General features: G+C 35.2%; 1 protein-coding gene across 1 annotated transcript in view; it reads left to right on the forward strand.

Moving 5' to 3' along the window:
* LOC125675008 (ubiquitin carboxyl-terminal hydrolase 45-like) overlaps positions 1-20,248 on the forward strand; it is a 26,174-nt gene extending 5,926 nt beyond the window's left edge. Inside the window, exons 3-19 of the mRNA XM_048912462.2 lie at positions 1,414-1,499; positions 1,925-2,047; positions 2,251-2,354; positions 3,996-4,102; positions 4,673-4,776; positions 4,962-5,009; positions 5,116-5,262; positions 7,174-7,310; positions 7,542-7,629; positions 7,886-7,976; positions 9,410-9,498; positions 9,700-9,903; positions 10,184-10,328; positions 11,680-12,675; positions 14,848-14,942; positions 16,727-16,813; positions 18,071-20,248. Coding sequence (XP_048768419.2) covers positions 1,414-1,499; positions 1,925-2,047; positions 2,251-2,354; positions 3,996-4,102; positions 4,673-4,776; positions 4,962-5,009; positions 5,116-5,262; positions 7,174-7,310; positions 7,542-7,629; positions 7,886-7,976; positions 9,410-9,498; positions 9,700-9,903; positions 10,184-10,328; positions 11,680-12,675; positions 14,848-14,942; positions 16,727-16,813; positions 18,071-18,421 — 3,002 coding nt within the window. The 3' untranslated portion in view covers positions 18,422-20,248. The remainder of the gene's footprint in view (positions 1-1,413; positions 1,500-1,924; positions 2,048-2,250; positions 2,355-3,995; positions 4,103-4,672; positions 4,777-4,961; positions 5,010-5,115; positions 5,263-7,173; positions 7,311-7,541; positions 7,630-7,885; positions 7,977-9,409; positions 9,499-9,699; positions 9,904-10,183; positions 10,329-11,679; positions 12,676-14,847; positions 14,943-16,726; positions 16,814-18,070) is intronic.
* Positions 20,249-20,731: the final 483 nt, after the last annotated feature.

Consider the following 20,731-nt stretch of genomic DNA (forward strand, 5'->3'; position numbering starts at 1 on the left):
TGTTGATTAAAAGAGTTCATCATTCAGCATAGAATAGGAATAGTTCTGAATCAAAATGAGAACCCAATGATTGTAAATGTATTACACTTAGCGTGTACGATATTTGGCGGAAATTGATTTTTCGACAAGTTTGCGTAGAATTGATTTAGTGCTTCTAAATGTGCTGTATATAAATATACAGGTAAGACTCTAAAGTGCAATGGTCTGCGCCAAAGTGCGATGGTTTGTTGACGTTACGGACGCCAAAATTTGATGGTTCCTTTCATATATAGGCACACTACACCAAAGTGTGATGGTCTGTCATTTAAAGGTTCACCATGCCAAAGTCCGATGATCTGATACGCCTAAGTGTGATGGTCTGTCATTTAAAGGTTCACCATGCCAATGTCCGATGATCTGATACGCCTAAGTGCGATGGTCTGTCATTTAAAGGTTCACCATGCCAAAGTCCGATGATCTGATACGCCTAAGTGCGATGGTCTGTCATTTAAAGGTTCACCATGCCAAAGTGTGATAGTCTGACACGCCAAAGTCCGATGGTGCGGGGGTAGAGTATACGTTCGTGACGGCACGTTATTATGACGTCATTTGAAACGTCTTTCAAAATCAAACCAAAGAAATGCAACGTTAGTTTGCCTCAACGTAAATTCTTTCTGCTGGCACCAACGTCTTCGGGATATTGTAGGAAGGCATGGGTGATTAAGATTGACATGGAGGATAGCAAGGGCAAGGTTTACACTGTTGAGGATTGTGAGAATGGCAAAGTACATTTGTTTTTTAACTATCTACTTTGCCCAAACATGCTTTAATTCATGATCATATACTACTTGTGATGCCCACGTAATCAATTCCTGGGGGTACTAGTATGCTATAATGCAAAATTTTTGCTTTTGAAAATTTTGCTTTAATAACACAACTAAATGGTAATGATATATAAAGTTATTATTATTTGCATTTTAATGAAACAACGCACGGTTGGTACGGTCTATACCAAAAGCACTGTATCTATTCAGTTTTGCAAACCAACTGACTTCGGCGTGTCACTCCATCACACTTTGGCGCATTAATGTGTACCATTGGACTTTGGCGTGTCACACCATCGCACTTTGGCACATGAGTGTGAGCCACTGCACTTTGGCTTGTCACACCATCAGGGACTGGCGCAAACTATCGCACTTTGGCATGACCATCGCACTTTGGAATCCCATCACACTTTGGAGTCTTACATATATATGCAAGACATTTTGTGATGTACTTAATGTAGCGGTAACTACTTTCCACAAAAGGAGCTGAAATAAATAGAATACACAGTCAAATGTAATATGTTTACAGTAATTTAAGAAGTGCTACTCTGCTGTGTGTGCAGGACATAGTGAGTACAAAGATTTCAGGTTTTCTTCTGTTTGTTTTCAGTCCCTCGGTGTAACCACATCAATATGGCAGTGAATGTAGCAGCCATGAGGAAAGGGCTGATGAAGCAGGTGTATGGGGAATGTGCTGTAAGTCTTGTATAGAGAATGTTCTGTAAGTTTTGTGTAGAGAATGTTCTGTAAGCTTTGTGTACAGAATGTGCTGTAAGTTTTGTGTAGAGAATGTGCTGTAAGTCTTGTGTAGAGAATGTGCTGTAAGTCTTGTGAAGAGAATGTGCTGTAAGTTTTGTGAAGAGAATGTGCTGTAGTAAGTTTTGTGTAGAGAATGTGCTGTAGTAAGTCTTGTGTAGAGAATGTGCTGTAAGTTTTGTGTAGAGAATGTACGGTAGATTTTGTGTGTATCGTTTTTTTGAAATGAATTTTTAGATACTACCCTAAAAAGATAAGTTCCCTCTCACTTTGATCTCATTCATGTGTTCATATCCCAATACTTTTGTAGATTTTATGATAATTCATTGAACATGATTACTGACGATGTGACATTGTAATTTCAGTCTTGTACCAATGAAACTAGTCGTAAAACCACCTCAGAGGGTGACACTGGTCAGGGGGCAGAGGCCTCCCCCACCCTAGAAGTGGAACCGACTCTGTGGGTGTGTCTACAGTGTGGGAACCAGGTGGGTGATCACTTCATTGCTGCATCAAGTCATCAATGCTTATTTGTATCTTTTCATAAGAAATTGATTTCCATGAAATTGAGCAAGGAATTTGTTGTTTAATTAATACTTATTATTTTTATTACTTATTCTACAGTTTTGAACAATGGTATTTACATGGTTTTTCTGAATGTACATGTGTTAATTACATTTTTGTATTTTAGGGCTGTGATCGTAACTCGAGAGACAAGCATGCATTAAAACATTACGAGACTCCAAGGTCAAGTTGCCACTGCTTGGTCATTAATACCACATCCTGGACAATATGGTCAGTCAAATATAATCATTAACTTAATGTGGACAGTATGGTCAGTCAAACAATAGTCATTATTGATTAACTTAACACCTGGACAATATGGTCAATCAAACACTAGTCATTAACTTAACACCTCCTGTACAATGTGGTCAGTCAAACATTAGTCATTAACTTAACACCTCCTTTACAATGTGGTCAATCGAACATTAGTAATTAACTTAATACCTCCTTTACAATGTGGTCTATCGAACATTAGTCATTAACTTAACACCTCCTCGACAATATGGTCAGTCAAACATTAGTCATTAACTTAACACCTCCTTTACAATGTGGTCAATCGAACATTAGTCATTAACTTAACACCTCCTTTACAATGTGGTCAATCGAACATTAGTAATTAACTTAATACCTCCTTTACAATGTGGTCAGTCGAACATTAGTCATTAACTTAACACCTCCTCGACAATATGGTCAGTCAAACATTAGTCATTAACTTAACACCTCCTTGACAATATGGTCAGTCAAACATTAGTCATTAACTTAACACCTCCTTGACAATATGGTCAGTCAAACATTAGTCATTAACTTAACACCTCCTCAACAATATGGTCAGTCAAACATTAGTCATTAACTTAACACCTCCTTGACAATATGGTCAGTCAAACATTAGTCATTAACTTAACACCTCCTCAACAATATGGTCAGTCAAACATTAGTCATTAACTTAACACCTCCTTGACAATATGGTCAGTCAAACATTAGTCATTAACTTAACACCTCCTTGACAATATGGTCAGTCAAACATTAGTCATTAACTTAACACCTCCTTGACAATATGGTCAGTCAAACATTAGTCATTAACTTAACACCTCCTCAACAATATGGTCAGTCAAACATTAGTCATTAACTTAACACCTCCTTGACAATATGGTCAGTCAAACATTAGTCATTAACTTAACACCTCCTTGACAATATGGTCAGTCAAACATTAGTCATTAACTTAACACCTCCTCAACAATATGGTCAGTCAAACATTAGTCATTAACTTAACACCTCCTTGACAATATGGTCAGTCAAACATTAGTCATTAACTTAACACCTCCTTGACAATATGGTCAGTCAAACATTAGTCATTAACTTAACACCTCCTCGACAATATGGTCAGTCAAACATTAGTCATTAACTTAACACTTCCTCGACAATATGGTCAGTCAAACATTAGTCATTAACTTATCTCCTAGACCGTATGGTCAGTCACATATTTTACTATCAATTTGTACATTCTCACAAGCGCTGGTATTCATTTTCTGGAATTTGTTAATTGTTTTGTTAATAGCTCTGTAATTATTAGATAATCTCTACACCAGTTGGCCATTATGTTCATATAAAAAAAATTCAGTGCTCTACTTTTCTGTTTGTTTTGCATAATACTGATGTCAATCAGGTAACTCTATAATAAAAGTTCTCTGACTTATAAACTCGTCTTTCATGAGGTTTAACTCAGCAAGGTAGTTTTTTTTCACTCATTTCATGTGGATATTTGTACTACTGCTACAGAAAAATTACGTTAGAATTGAGTATTTTTTTATTCTGACAGTCTTCACATTAAATTTGATTGTTTTTGGTTTCAATGAACATAATTTGAATTGACAGGTGTTACAAGTGTGATGATGAAGTGCTGCTAGACCAGAGTAAACGTTTACAGGAGAGTATTGACGTCATCAGGAAACAGGCAGGGCTGCCCCAGTCTGATGTAATAGGTATGTACGATTAATCAGGGCTTCCCCAGTCTGATATAATAGGTACAATTTATTCCAATCAATCACCAAAATCAAGCAGGGCTTCCCCAGTCTGATGTAATAGGTATGTACGCTTTATTCTGATCAATCACAAAATCAAACACTTGTCTCCATATTTGGTAACAATTTCAATATTCAAATGATAGTAACGCGAAATAATCTTAGGAAAAACTCTAAATGCATAAAATATAACGCCATAAAAACAATGAATATTTATTTTTCTTTATTGAATTGCAAGTTGATGTACTTGTCACTGCCCGCTGCTTTAACACGTTTAGTTATTTGTCAGTATTTCAAAAAGTAGTTTGTGAAATGTGCATATTCATACATGGACAGACGGCACCAAAAACTGGATGTAACGAGATTGGAACAAAACGTGTCTTCATTGTTTCAAATGACGAGCAATAGATTTCAATAGAGATTTTAATAGCAGAAAGTACACATTGAATATAGTTATATACAACGTATATGTAATTAATGAAGCAATATTTGTAGTTGGCAAATGCATAGAAGTTTTCTTTTCTTTTTTAGGTCGTAAACAGAGTCAAACTGTGAGCTCATCTAGCATTGTGGAGCAGGCCTCTAAACCATCAACGTTGACACCAAGGTCATCAGGGGTGTGTTCAAAGGTCAAGGTCAGTAGAAAGAATGGGTTATAAAAAAATTTAATTTGTTCTAAAATATCAATAATTGTAACTCTCCTACTGTATATACAGAATTTTCACACTTGTTTTTTAAAAAATGCCTAAAATCAAATTTATTTTACTTTTCGTGTTGAATTACAATTTTGTATATTGTGTTGATGTATTTTCTGTTGTAGGGTTTAAGTAATCTGGGAAATACATGTTTCTTCAATGCAGTCATGCAGGTAGTTGTCCTTATAGAATGGATTTTATTTCTTCAATTGTAAGATATGTATACACACATATGTATGTATATCAATCATTGTCAAGAACTGAATTTTCTTTTTCCAGAATTTAACTCAAACACCATGCATGGAATCAGTGGTAGTTGAGAAAAGTAAGAAGGGACGGTTAAGCACGCTGACCTGTAAAGGGGACAGTGACCTAGATTCTAGCTCAGGGTCAGAGGAGAGTGATGAGGAAATGCCATTGGACCTTGTAAGTTAAAGATCACGAAGATAAAAGTTACAGATAATACAGTTAAAGTTACAGATCACGAGGATAAAGTTACAGATCACGCAGATAAAGTTACATATCACGCAGATAAAATTACAGATCACGAAGATAAAGTTACAGATAAAGTTACAGATCACGAAGATAAAGTTACAGATCACGAAGATAAAGTTACAGATCACGCAGATAAAGTTACAGATCACGCAGATAAAGTTATAGAAAACGCAGATAAAGTTACAGATCACGCAGATAAAGTTACAGATCACGCAGATAAAGTTACAGATAAAGTTACAGATCACGAAGATAAAGTTACAGATCACGAAGATAAAGTTACAGATCACACAAAGTTACAGATCACGCAGATAAAGTGACAGATCACGCAGATAAAGTTACAGATCACGCAGATAGTTACAGATCACGCAGATAAAGTTACAGATAAAGTTACAGATCACGCAGATAAAGTTACAGATCATAAAGTTACAGATCACGCAGATAAAATTACAGATCACGCAGATAAAGTTACAAATCACACAGTTAAAGTGACAGATAAATATATATTATTACTACAGTAACTTGATCCGAAGAGTCGGATCACGTCGAGTTGACAGGCGCGGATCATCAGATCACACGAGACGCGAAGCGTCGAGTTTGATCTGATGATCTGCGCCTGTCAACGAGACATGATCCAACTCTTCGGATTAAGTTATTGTAGTAATATGATAAATTTATTATATACCCCCTATGCATTTTAACTCCACATTAATAAGATACTAAATGTAATCCAAATTATCAAAAATACAGACATACAGTGAAATTATGTTTTGTGTATGCAGTTTTGTTTGTGACACGGCCAATATTTTAAGCAAAAAACATTGCGTTGATGCATTGTGACGGCATCAGTTTCAGAGGATACTGATACGGAATCAGAAAACCGGATCACACGCTATGAAATCCACAGTATCAAAGAACGATACATTGATGGGTATATAATAAAGTTACAGATCACGCAGTTAAAGTGACAGATAAAGTTACAGATCACGCAGTTAAAGTGACAGATAAAGTTACAGATCACGCAGTTAAAGTGACAGATAAAGTTACAGATCACACAGTTAAAGTGACAGATAAAGTTATAGATCACACAGATAAAGTTACAGATCACACAGATAAAGTTACAGATCACACAGATAAAGTTACAGATAAAGTGACAGATCACGCAGTTTTAAAAGTTACAGATCACACAGTTAAAGTGACAGATAAAGTTACAGATCACACAGTTAAAGTGACAGATAAAGTTACAGATCACACGTTAAAGTGACAGATAAAGTTACAGATCACACAGTTAAAGTGACAGATAAAGTTACAGATCACACAGTTAAAGTGACAGATAAAGTTACAGATCACGCAGTTAAAGTGACAGATAAAGTTACAGATCACGCAGTTAAAGTGACAGATAAAGTTACAGATCACGCAGTTAAAGTGACAGATAAAGTTACAGATCACGCAGTTAAAGTGACAGATAAAGTTACAGATCACGCAGTTAAAGTGACAGATAAAGTTACAGATCACACAGTTAAAGTGACAGATAAAGTTATAGATCACACAGATAAAGTTACAGATCACACAGATAAAGTTACAGATAAAGTGACAGATCACGCAGTTTTAAAAGTTATAGATCACGCAGATAAAGTCTTAAGTTTGTGTTATCTTTTAGGTATGAGTCAGTCTTTAAATTGAAAAAAAAATTGTTTATAAATTTAGTCAAATACATGCATTTGGATAGAAGGATATATTGAGTATAAAGATGACTGATTTTCATCACAAATCACGGCAACCTCAATAGGATGAATTCAGTGTCATAATTGATTATTATTTATGGTAGTCTTTTTGTTTTCTAAGTCTCCAATAGAGATAGTTTTAGGAGAAGCTGGACCTCTGACGCAGACCATGATTGCATTTCTGCAGGAGATGAACAACTCCACCAGTCGATCTAGCACCGTGAACCCCACCCCCCTCTTCAGTCAGATATGTAAAAAGTAAGCCACGCTGCATTCTTGAAGTGATTTTTGTTTCAATTTGTAATTCAAATCAAACAATGGACCATTCTGAACACCTAGGATTTTTCTTTCTTATGTATCATTAAAATTTCTTTTTTAATTCTCACTTAGTTGTACAATTGTTGATGCTATACATAGAAATTATGTTGTGTAGAAAATAGATGTAGTCAACACTATTACTTGTACCAAGTGGTTTGAATTTTGCTTCAGAGCCCAACGGTTTCGTGGATTTCAACAACAGGACAGTCACGAACTTCTCCGTTATTTGTTGGATAACATGAGGATGGAAGAGATCAAGGTAGGCAGAAAATGGCTCATCTCGGTCACAGCAATTGATCTGTTTTACATGTGCATAGGTTCTGTCAAATTGATCAGGAACCTAGGTTCTGTTTGTTTAGCGTCGTGCTGTTTTTATTTTATAGCTTAAACTCAGTCTGATAATTATATCTTCTGTGAATTCCACAAAAAGTACAAGTATTTTAATTTAGTGTAGTAATAGAGTAGGATTTTATTGATTTGAATCGGGTTTTGAAATTGTGTGTGTTTTATTATAGAGAGGACAGGCAGGGATATTGAAGCACTTCAAGCTACCTGAAAATGTGAACCCAAAGAAAGTAGATGATGAAATGAAAATCAAAATCAAAGGTATAGTTGTCTGTCAAATGTAGGTCATTATATAAATGGGGAGGGGGGAGGGGGAATATGTGTGTCCGTCTGTTTGTCTGTACACATTATTTTGTGTAAGGACTGTTCCAGAAATGATCAAATGGGGGGTCGGGTGGCAAACGATATTTTTTTGTGTGGGTGGTCGTATTTTTTCATATTTTAATTGGTCCGTGGTTGGACTGTTAAAAAAATATTTATTATGGGTAGTGGGTAGTTTCTATTGTTTTATTTTGTGCCACGTGGGCGTTGAGTTTTCAGAATATTTTTATTGTCGCTCTTGTCATGTTGGTTACAAAACGTCGGAGGGAAAATTGAAAACGTGCTTTCGAAATGCTGCTTTCGAAATCGGAAGTAACATAGAACTATTCGAGTTGTCGCTCTTTGCAGCGCATAACTTTCCATTACGACACTCTTCAAATTAGAGGCGCGTTTAGTAGGGTCCCTTTGGACGTGATGGCGGCGAACTCTGTTCTGTAGATTATTACAGTTTACAGTGCATCGATTTTGGGAATATTTTGAAACCAATAAGTATTCCGTTTTCTAATAAAAATAGGCAAACCTTAGTTGATTTATACGAGGGTACCGATGCGTTATATTTATCAGTCGGTGTGATGGTGATTTAGAGGCCTCCGGGCACGGGCTCCATTAGAAGACGAACGATTCGTGGAAAAACATATCCATACCCATTTCATGATAATAGCATCGTTTGGACTCCCAATCTTTCCAACATTCCCGCCATAGATGCCTTTGATTGTTGATGTGACATCGTTTCTTCAGAACTACTGTGATACAATGTCGCACAGGCATTACCGCGTCATTGACTAGAATGTTTGTCCCGAAAACCTCGCGAGATTTGTACCGTTTTCATTTTTAAAAATATTTTTGTGGTGGGTCTGGTTATTTTTTTTTTTTTATTAGATGGGTCATTGTAAAATGAGTTTATTAATTTGATGGGTCATGGGGTAATTTTTTATTTTTTTTTTTATGGGTCCTTGGTATATACAAAAGGTGCCTCCCGACCCCCCCATGTATTTATTTCTGGAATAGCCCTAATCATATAATAATGAATATTTATTCATTAAATTGATGGGGTTGGTTAGCAGGCTTAGACTATGTGAGCCCTCTCCCTATTTATAATAAGATGCGCCCCTTATATTTTCATCATGGACGAGCCTCACAGCAGGTTGTGTTAGTATGGGTCAAGTTGTATTTAGAAACTGATGTATTTTTACATTGAGATCACAGGTGATGGAGTGATGCATCTCTGCTTTTGATCAATTTTCTCAGTTCCGTTTTAAAAGAAAAATGATTAATATGCAAGAATTCAAAGTACTTTAAAAAGATCTGAGCATCATATATAGATTGAATATAGAGAGGTAAAATTTCAGTATGGTTTTCTTTGTGTTTTACAGAGTATGGTCGTCAAGTGAAATACACATTCATTGATTCTCTGTTTGGGGGATTCTTGATCAGCACAGTCACTTGTGAGGAATGTAAAAACGTAAGGATGATGCAAGGCTTTTCAAGCTTTGTATGTACATGTAGATGTAACTATCTGATACAACTTGAACATTTTCGATAGTAGATTTACTTGGATTTGGAATTTTCCACATAACGTACTAAAACTGTACATCTTGATCTCTTTAAAACATAGTTTGTTTACCAGTATTAGTGGTATTTCAAGAATTGTTTTTCGTAACAGATATCGCAGATATTTGAGCCGTTTTTGGATCTGTCGTTACCGGTCATGGAAGAGAAACCCCAGCGACCTAATCAGATGATGGGAGGGCGTAAAAAAGACAGCACAAGCTCTGAACACCAGGAGGAATCTCTGATAGAGCACACGGATCGACCAAGCAAACATGTAGAGAGGAAATTAAAGAAACAGGCCAAAAAGGAGGCTAAGGTGATTTTATACAGCAGATGTACAGGAATATTGAACGCTTTTCAAATTAAAGCAGGAACATCATGTACCATTTTATCGATGGTATTTGTAATGTAGACTTTGACGTACAATATGTAGATGCCTAATAATGTGGAATATTATTTCCTTAGCAAGGTAAATAGATAGTATATCACTTATTGTAAAGGTAAATAAATAGTATATCACTTATTGTAAAGGTAAATAAATAGTATATCACTTATTGTAAAGCTCTGAGTTCTAGATATGTATTCTTTTCTTGCAGAGGAAAGCAAAGATTGCCAAAAATCAGATCTCTCCCTCTGATGAGCCTAGCTCTAAATCTGGAGGGGAGGTTGATCAGGGGGGAGCAGAAAAGGAAGAAGAGGGGGGTTGTAAAGAACAGGAGGAGGAGTCCAGCGACCCCTCAGGTCAGTAAGAGGGAGGGCTTAGTTGTTGTGATTTAAACTGGAAAGGGGGGGGGGGGGGGGAGGAGGTGTCAAACTATTTAATTGCTCTGTTACTTGGTTATTTATCATACAATGGAAACATTTTCGCTTTCATTTCTTATTTGCCCTTTTCCTCTGAATATTGAATAAAGTGAATTTAGATATATTCTGTACTCTATATATATAATAAGTGAACTTAGAGATATATTCTGTACTCTGTATTAGTAAAAATGAACTTAGGTATATTCTTTACTCTTTGTTAATAATAAGTGAAGTTATATATATTCTGTACTCTATATTAAAAACTGGGCACCACCACCATATAACTGAAAAATTGTTGAGTGTGGCGGAAAACATCAATCAATCAATCTATATTAATAATATTAAAGTGAACTTAGATATATTATACTCTATATTGATCGTAAATGAACTTAGATATATTCTGTACTTTAATTATATTGGGCAAATTTTTTTCGATACACAGTCTATTTATATCCTATACATAAATTGAAATTTCAAATTTCTAATAGTATATGTTCATGCTAAGATAATCATAACAAATTTTGCATCATTCACGGAAGGTAACCACTACAGGAAACAGGAAATATTGATTTCTAATATACATGTATATTATTACATACAAGTCGTGCGGCAATCATTAATTCAGCTGTAACTGATTACATTTTTCCAAGTTATTGGATGTAATATTTATACATACAGGGTATTAAGCTTTGTCATTAAAAATCTATGCAGAAGGTTTGGTCTCTCTTTCTCTCTGTACCTATATATTGCATGCATTATGTTTATATTTGTGATATTAGAGATACATTATCATCAGTTACCCATGGGTGCTTCTCATCGATTCTCTCCGTCATCACAGGTCAGAGTGTTTTGAGAGAGCGTGTGTGGACTCAAATCCGTGGTTTTCGATGATGGAGATACATGTTAAAAATTAAAAGTCTTGTTGTTTGAAGAAGACGAATTGTACAACAGTGTGATTTATTTACTTCTGATAAAAAAGATGTCGCATAGGTCGATATGAAAAAAGATGTTGCTTAGGTCTATATAAAAAAGATGTCGCATAGGTCAATATATAAAAGATCTTGCTTCGGTCAATATATGAAAGGGATGTCACTTAAGGTTGATATATGAAAGGGATGTCGCTTAAGGTCGATATAAGAAAGGGGTGTCATTTAAGGTCGATATAAGAAAGGAGTGTAACTGTTGCTTCAATATACAGTTTACATATTGCTTGAATCTGGAATAAATGAACTTTGTAACATTTCAAATGTTGACGTTGAATCTGGAATAAGTGAAGTTTGTAATGTTTCAGATGCTGACGTTGAAGATAACTTGGAAAGTGATACCTCGCGATGTTTTGGTAAACTCGACTTAAATAATTCTCAGACTGGGCCTTCATCCCAGGAAAAACCAGAGGTGGATCTGACAAGCAGCCAGGGGGTGGATAGCATGTCAAGCAACAGTACTGATACTCTGACCTCAGGAACAAGCACCTCAACAATCAAACTAGAGGACATGCCGACTGAAAACAGGAAAGAAATGACTAATGCTTCACCTACCAATCAAAATCACAGCAATGGGAATGACCACAAGTTATCAGACAGCAGCACAAAACCAACATTAAATGGTGAAAGTGAAAACCATGGTTTGGAAAATGGCTGTGTTGCTGGTGAATGCTTTCGTAACAATTGCGAAGAAAATGGAGGATTAGAAAATGAAGTGGGCTGTAATAATGACATTGACAGCTGTAATACGGTAAATGTAGAATGTGATTATGACATTCCTAAAATAAAGCACAGATTGGACAATGGAAAGGAGGAAACCGTGATAGAATGTGATCGGACTATGAGTGAAAATTCACCATCTCAGAATGGAACAAATCGGGTGAACACAGAGGTTACTGTTAATGGTGAATCTATGCACCCCTTCACTACACACAACAACACTTATGAAGTGACAGCAAAGCTAGGCAACTTAATTCTAGACGATTCGTCTTTACTGAGTAATGGGGACGATTGTCCAGGGGAGAAGGTGACAGTGGATTCTACAAGTTGTGGTGGATCTAACTGTGAGAAAGGGAGTGTTAGCACTCCACCTCTGCAGCATTCCAAAAATGAGAAAGAAGTTAAGAAGGAGACCTTAATGAGGTCAAAGGTCACCTTGGGGTCACGCTATCAACCGACCTCCAGAGAGTGCACTGTTATGACATGTTTACACCAATTTACCTCAGCTGAGCTTCTGACAGGCAACAACAAGTTTGGATGTGCTAAATGTACGCAAATGAAATTCAAACAGGGTGTCGTCCGAGGTAAATATAGCATTATGTGTACTAAATTTATAGTTCATTGTGCCAGATGTTCAAAATAAATTGGGTACACACTAGTAAACACAGGAGACTATTGGACATTAAGATTTTCTGACATTTGTAATCTAAGAAAGAGTAAGTTTTAGTGACATTCTGTTAAAATATGGTTTTTATTCACAAACAATTATACATGTACTTTCCAGTTTTAATGGATCAAGGCTTGTTTATTTTCATATCCATATATTTATTACAAATCGCATTTTCTTCTATGAACCAACCAATTTCAGTGTGCGACACAATCTGTTCACATTGACTATGAACGGATTATGAACTAGCTTAAAGCACGCGATTGAGAGAGCGTAATGATTTGAAAAAATACAACATCTGTTACAAAGATCTCGCAAGTCACACCTTTGGATTAAGATTGTAAACTTACGTGGATTATCATCCCAATCTTGCGGTCTCCTAGCTCCAAAATACAGTGCACCTTGCAATGTTGATAAAAGGCAGGGTGAGACGAAATGTGACGTCATGTCTATGTGTTGACGTACGTCACAATAACTATACTGTGACAGAGGCTAGGAGTTCGTTTTATGCAACAGAATAGAAGCAATGTAAACAAACGGTGTTTTAGTAAATGAATATAAATATAAGAAATGAACATCACTTTTGAGCTGTTCATGGTCAATATAAACGAATTTAGATTTGAGGCAAATTCTCTGTGAATCGCTAGTACGATTCACAGAATTTGCCTCAAATCCAAATCTGTTCATATTGACCATGAACAGCTCAAAAGTAATGTTCATTTCTTAAATATTTACATTTGCCAATGCACTTCCTTATATGACAGTACTAATGAAATCGATGTTCAATTTCGTATGACATGAATTTGGTCACGTGATCAGTTTGTTCTTGTGAATACAATCACCGCTTCAAAAGTCAGTTCCTGTATTTTCACCTGGCTTCTTGCTTATGCAATACAGTGGGGGATTTAGACACACACACCCCCTTCTCGCCACAAATTCAAATAATAGAAATAGTGTGAGTAAAATTCCAGATTGGCACCCAAAATGGCTTCAGTATTTTGGCTAATACTTGACTCTCAACCCCCCCCCCCCCCCCCCGTAAACCCTGGATTCGCCACTGCAATGACATCATAACAGAAACAAACGCAGCAGGATATTTATACAGATTTTATTTTGTAAACAAACAAGAATTTCATCAATTTATAAAACAGAAACATTAAATATACCGTTCTCTTGTTTTATTTTAAACACTTTTAAATACCGTCTGCAACTTCTGCATGGCGAATTTAAAAAGTTCTATGATATTGGAAGCGAAAACATGTAGGCAGAGTTATAAGCCTATTTACTTTATGATGATAAGTTATCCTGTTGTTTCCTGGCAACTTCCATCAAGGCTATGACTCGGCATGATCATAAGCGAGGCTGGTCTCGAATCGTCTCCTGCATGGCTACAACCACGAGTCCTAACGATGAACATACCGTTGTTTCTTTCCAAAAACTTGACTAAGAGCTTAACGTTAACTTGACCCATCATATCCACCATCAATTCTCTCAGATCCTTTGAATTTCTGTCGAAATTTGTGATCAACAATTGCGTTTTCAACTTAGTAAGCTAGACCGACACCAGTTTCTCCATTGCTGATCGCGACCAAATCACATCACGGATGTAGTTTACTCCGCTCTTCTTGTTGTCATTTTAGTTAACTTTACGCTCTAAATTACCTTTATTTTACACATGTTTCGTCTTTTTTAACATTTTCAATTAAATATCTATATCTTATATTCTCTTTGATATTGTTCCTAATTTTTTATTCGATAAATCTCTAACGAACTATATTTTGTGTTCTACAATCGTTATTTTGGTCATCTGCTATATAATCATGGAAGCTCGGTAAGAACACAATTCGAAATAGAAAATATAAATATAAGAAATAAAATATCATTATTGAATGTTATTGGGATATGACATGAAGTTGTATGTGATCAAATCTACTATAACGCCCTTTGGGCGTTATAGGATTTGATCACGTGACCAACTTCATGTCATATCCCAACAACATTCAAAAATGATATCTTATTTCTTAAATGGTTTCTCTGTCTGCCATTCACCTTGAAATGTAAATGTGTATAATACCTTTATTATTTACAGATAAGAAAGAGAGAGTTTATTCCAACGCAGCAAAGCAGTATTTAATTTATACACCCCCAGCAGTGCTAACTTTACACCTTAAACGATTCGAACAGGTGAGATGAAGTTGAAAATATAATTTAATTTACAGAAAGTGTTCCATTTTTTCCATATAAATAATTAAAATACTGATAATACACAAAGTTGCAAATTTTGCAGAAATCACCATTTGGCTTTAATTCATGGCAATATACATTGAAACTGCTATCAGCTGAAGGACTTGCATGTATTTACATGTAGAAAACCAATCAACTTGAATTTTTAATTTCTTTGTATATTAAGGATTCTGTAGTAATGTGTACAGTATTACAGTACAACTGTATTTAAATATTTCGGTACTTATGCAGCTTTAAGCTCAGAATTTTCGTTTTATCACAAGTATTGGTTGCATGCTGGAAAGACTTGATAATTACAAAAACAATGTTTTACCACTCCCAGACTTTGAAAATAGAAAAGTAATGCTATTTGAATTTGAAAGTCTCTGTAAAATAAAAAGAGTAGATGTGCATGTAAATTTGTTTGTTTGAAATTCGTAACACTGTCTATCCAGGGAAGTTACTATTGTAGAGTTTTAGAGTCTAACTCTCATTGTAAAGTTTTAGTCTAACTCTCATTGTAAAGTTTTAGTCTAACTCTCATTGTAAAGTTTTATAGTCTAACTCTCATTGTAAAGTAACTCTCATTGTAAAGTTTTAGTCTAACTCTCATTGTAAAGTTTTATAGTCTAACTCTCATTGTAAAGTTTTAGTCTAACTCTCATTGTAAAGTTTTAGTCTAACTCTCATTGTAAAGATTTAGTGTAACTCTCATTGTAAAGTTTTATAGTCTAACTCTCATTGTAAAGTTTTAGTCTAACTCTCATTGTAAAGATTTAGTGTAACTCTCATTGTAAAGTTTTATAGTCTAACTCTCATTGTAAAGTTTTAGTCTAACTCTCATTGTAAAGTTTTAGTCTAACTCTCATTGTAAAGATTTAGTGTAACTCTCATTGTAAAGTTTTAGTCTAACTCTCATTGTAAAGTTTTATAGTCTAGCTCTCATTGTAAAGTTTTAGACTAACTCTCATTGTAAAGTTTTATAGTCTAGCTCTCATTGTAAAGTTTTAGACTAACTCTCATTGTAAAGTTTTAGTCTAACTCTCATTGTAAAGTTTTATAGTCTAACTCTCATTGTAAAGTTTTAGTCTAACTCTCATTGTAAAGTTTTAGTCTAACTCTCATTGTAAATTAGTCTAACTCTCATTGTAAAGTTTTAGTCTAACTCTCATTGTAAAGTTTTAGAGACTACCTCTCATTGTAAAGTTTTAGAGTCTAACTCTCATTGTAAAGTTTTAGTCTAACTCTCATTGTAAAGTTTTAGTCTAACTCTCATTGTAAAGTAACTCTCATTGTAAAGTTTTAGTCTAACTCTCATTGTAAAGTTTTAGTCTAACTCTCATTGTAAAGTTTTAGAGACTACCTCTCATTGTAAAGTTTTATAGTCTAACTCTCATTGTAAAGTTTTAGTCCAACTCTCATTGTAAAGTTTTAGTCTAACTCTCATTGTAAAGTAACTCTCATTGTAAAGTTTTAGTCTAACTCTCATTGTAAAGTAACTCTCATTGTAAAGTTTTATAGTCTAACTCTCATTGTAAAGTTTTATAGTCTAACTCTCATTGTAAAGTTTTAGTCTAACTCTCATTAACTCTCATTGTAAAGTTTTAGTCTAACTCTCATTGTTAAGTTTTAGTCTAACTCTCATTAACTCTCATTGTAAAGTTTAGTCTAACTCTCATTGTTAAGTTTTAGAGTCTAACTCTCACTAGTCACATGTTCAGAGACGTACACAATGTTTTTTATAGGTGGGTTTTAGTTCTCGGAAGGTGAACAGGCATGTAGATTTTCCGTTTGTGCTGGATTTAGCTCCATACTGCAGTTCTTTGTGTCAGGTAATCTCTTCTGAATTTTTCGTACAGAAAATGTAAGACAGTTTCAAAACTATTTCAAAAATACACTATATTTTATTGTTGTCTTTGGTATTAATTTGAATATGCCAAATTTTTCAAAGTGTAATGAATAATTGCTAATGAAGGACACTTGATACAAACCAAAAGATAGATGCATGTTTTTGCTTAGATTGGTTGTAAGAAGTACAAATATAAAATTCCTAAAATAAATACTTGTGAGTTTTCTGTGATAACATATTACTCCATCCTATATAACTCTATGCAAATTTTCCCCACTGTTTTGGACTTAATTGAGAAATCATGGGAATAAATTACATTCCAGATGGTAAATTGTATTCATTTTATTTATAAAAACATAAATTTAGTATTCATATTCATCATTTTTAGCTCACCTGAGCTGAAAGCTCAAGTGAGCTTTTCTGATCGCCATTTGTTCTCCGTCTGTAAACTTTTTACATTTTCGACTTCTTCTCCAGAACCACTGGGCCAATTTCAACTGAACTTTGCAAAAAGCATCCTTAGGTGAAAGGCTTTCAAGTTTTTTCCAATGAAGGACCATGCCCCCTTCAAAGGAAAGATAACAAAAATGCAAAAATAGGGTGGGGGTCATTTAAAAATCTTCTAAAGAACCACTGAGTCAGAGGAGCTGAAATTTACATGAAAGCTTCCTGACGTAGTGCAGATTCAAGTTTGTTGAAATCATGACCCCTGGGGTAAGATGGGGCCACAATAGGGGATCAAAGTTTCATATAAAATATAAAAGGAAAATCTTTAAAAATCTTCTTTTCAAGTAACATGAGGCTAAGAAAGTACAAATTACATGAAAGCTTCCTGACATAGTGCAGATTCAAGATTATTAAAATCATGGCCCCAGGGGGTAGGATGGGGCCACAATAGGGGATCAAAGTTTTATACAAATGTATAGAGAAAATATTAAAAAATGTTCTTCTCAAGAACCATGGGACCAAAGAAGTTTATTTACATTTACATGAAAGGTTCCTGACATAGTGCAGATTCAAGTATGTAAAAATCATGGCCCCCTCAGGGGTAGGTTAGGGCCACAATAGGGATAAAAGTTTTACATGCGAATATATAGGGAAAATCTTTAGATATGGGCCAAGGTGACTCAGGTGAGCGATGTGGCCCATGAGCTTCTTGTTGGAAAAAGTTTGTTTGAAGCAATTGTTGCTAAGCTGTCGTAGTTATTTTATCTAACATTATTACACGTCATCACTACAGGGAGTAAGGCCAGGTCAGAAGAAAATTCTGTACGCGTTATACGGAGTGGTGGAACACAGTGGTCGACTAAATGCAGGTCATTATACGGCGTACGTGAAAGTCCGACCCAACATCGGCATCATAGGGGACTTCCTCAACTCTGCAGCGCCATCTATCAATGAGTGTATCAAACGCTACTTGGAGCAGCAGAATAACACTGCCAGTTTGGAGGAACAAGAGGAGACTTTAGTGGACCGCCTGGTACCGCCCGGGAAGTGGTACCACATCAGCGACAGCCGTGTCAGCGAGACCACAGAATCCACGGTCCAGCGAGCGCAGGCTTATCTCTTATTCTATGAACGAATTTATTAATGCTAGTTCCGTAATACCATTAGTTAGAAATATGAAAAAAGTCATCAAATATCTTCAGACTTGTAATGGAATATTTTTTTTTTCATTGTGTAGTGTTTTAAGATAAGAGGCATATTGTTTTTGGGGGTTGTCTTGTACAAATGTAATATTTTAAACTTGGTCATATAATCTTCAAATTATACAAGTTAGATCTTTTGAACTGAAAGATGACGATCAAAGCTTGATTTTAGATCAGGGTAAAGTTTATGTGTCACAGTCAAATTTGCTACAACAGGACGTATCTCAGGAGAATGTAGAAACAGAATGAAAAATCGATGTTCCATTGACTGAAGTTTAAATATGCATTTCTTTTTGAATTGTTAATCTTTAAAGAATTGTTATAAGTGCTACAAAACCTTTATAATGGTTTTATGATTATATCATTATGATAAATTAAGTGTTTGTTGATGTTGGATGTGATCGTGCTTTTAGGTGGAAGGCGTTTAAATGTTGGTGCATCAGGTTCGATACCCCCGTTATATACTTACTTAATTTATTACACTTACATGTACTTGTCTGTTGTTGAGCTACAGAGACTATAGGACATTATGATTATCACTGTGTAGAGTAGACACACTGTCTGGATGCATATACAGCATTAAATCAAGTCTTTCAAGTCTTTTAGCCAAAAAAAAAAGATGTCTACTTTTGCCTGGTACATGTTAAAGATCATGAAATATATGCACATTTGTATGTTTTTGAAAATGTAGGGATTATCGAGGGTCATTTTGGAAACCAGATTATACAGGGATGTCATGGACTGAAGGCCTAGTTGTTTTCTGTAATTTTTACACACCTCTGAATCTGCAGGACATGAAGTAACATCAGATATATAGGCAATGTTCATCAGATAGGCAAAGCTTAATGTACAGGACGTGTGCAAAAGTGACATCAGATAGGCAAGGCTTAATGTACGGAACCTGTGCAAAAGTGACATCAGATAGGGACTGCTTAATGTACAGGACGTGTGCAAACGTGACATCAGATAGGGACTGCTTAATGTACAGGACGTGTGCAAATGTGACATCAGATAGGGACTGCTTAATGTACAGGACGTGTGCAAACGTGACATCAGATAGGGACTGCTTAATGTACAGGACCCAGTTGCACGAAAGTTAGTTAACTTTAACTAACAGTTAACTTCCCATTAACTCTTACATTTATATAGTGTTAACTAAACATTAACTGTCAGTTAAAATTAACTAACTTTTGTGCAACTGGTTCCTGGACATGTGCAAAAGTAGCGACAAATAGGCAATTCAATTCTTGTTTAATTGAAACTCAATTTGTTATCTCCAAGATGGCTAGATACTGAAAGTATTGGAGTTTTTGTTGGCTATCTTAATGAATGTTTTGACATCGTGATACGAGTGTGAGTAAAATTTTATAACTGTGGTATAATATCCAACAATGAACTTTAATCTATCAGTACTTGTATAGGTAACAGGGGAGACAATCATGGATACTCTAATCAAGTAAGCTTAGCATTTTATCATTTGTTTACAAATATTCGCTATTGTTATGTTTAATTAAGATATGATGTTAAAACATCAGTTATGAAATATATGTTGGAGACCCAAAGTATGTTGTATGTAATAATTGATGAAAAGTTGTTTTGCTTTGTAGATAAAAATAATGAATCTTTTATCTGTTGACAGAACACAATGACCATTTTATAAAATTGTTTTGCTACCTTTATGAGACCTACAGCATATGGTACTCCAACATATTATACATCATGTTATTATGATTAAAGAAGGATATGAATAAATTATTCATAGATTAAAACTGTGTTGTTTGAAAAAGCTGAATGAACATGATGGGACCAATACTACTGTAGCACATATACCAGTATATAGCATTGTACTAAAGTTACATGTTTATAATGCGATTATGACGTGTTCCAAAGTTCTTCACAGGTTCAATTTTATTTCATTTCGCAGTCTTGGTCTACAGATGTTTTGGAGAAAAAGTTAATGCTGAAAAAAGCGGGTTGAAAAGTTGGGAAAAAGTAATCTGAACCAGATTGAGGGGGTACTCTACATCGTCATAATGGCTGACTTCCCTTTAAAACATGGATGAATATATAAATATCAGCAATATTTGCCTACTCAATTTAAAAAAATTGTTGCCTAGCTGAGTAGGTTAGCACGTCGACTGCTGAACTGTAGATCGCGGGTCCGAAGCCAGCAGGGGTTTTGAATTCTTTTCAGATTGCTTTCAACTAAAACTGCATTTTTTTGACTAAATAAAGTAGATTTGAAAGTTTTC

Source organism: Ostrea edulis, chromosome 3 (genome assembly GCF_947568905.1).
Source record: "Ostrea edulis chromosome 3, xbOstEdul1.1, whole genome shotgun sequence".
Lineage (NCBI taxonomy): Eukaryota > Metazoa > Mollusca > Bivalvia > Ostreida > Ostreidae > Ostrea > Ostrea edulis.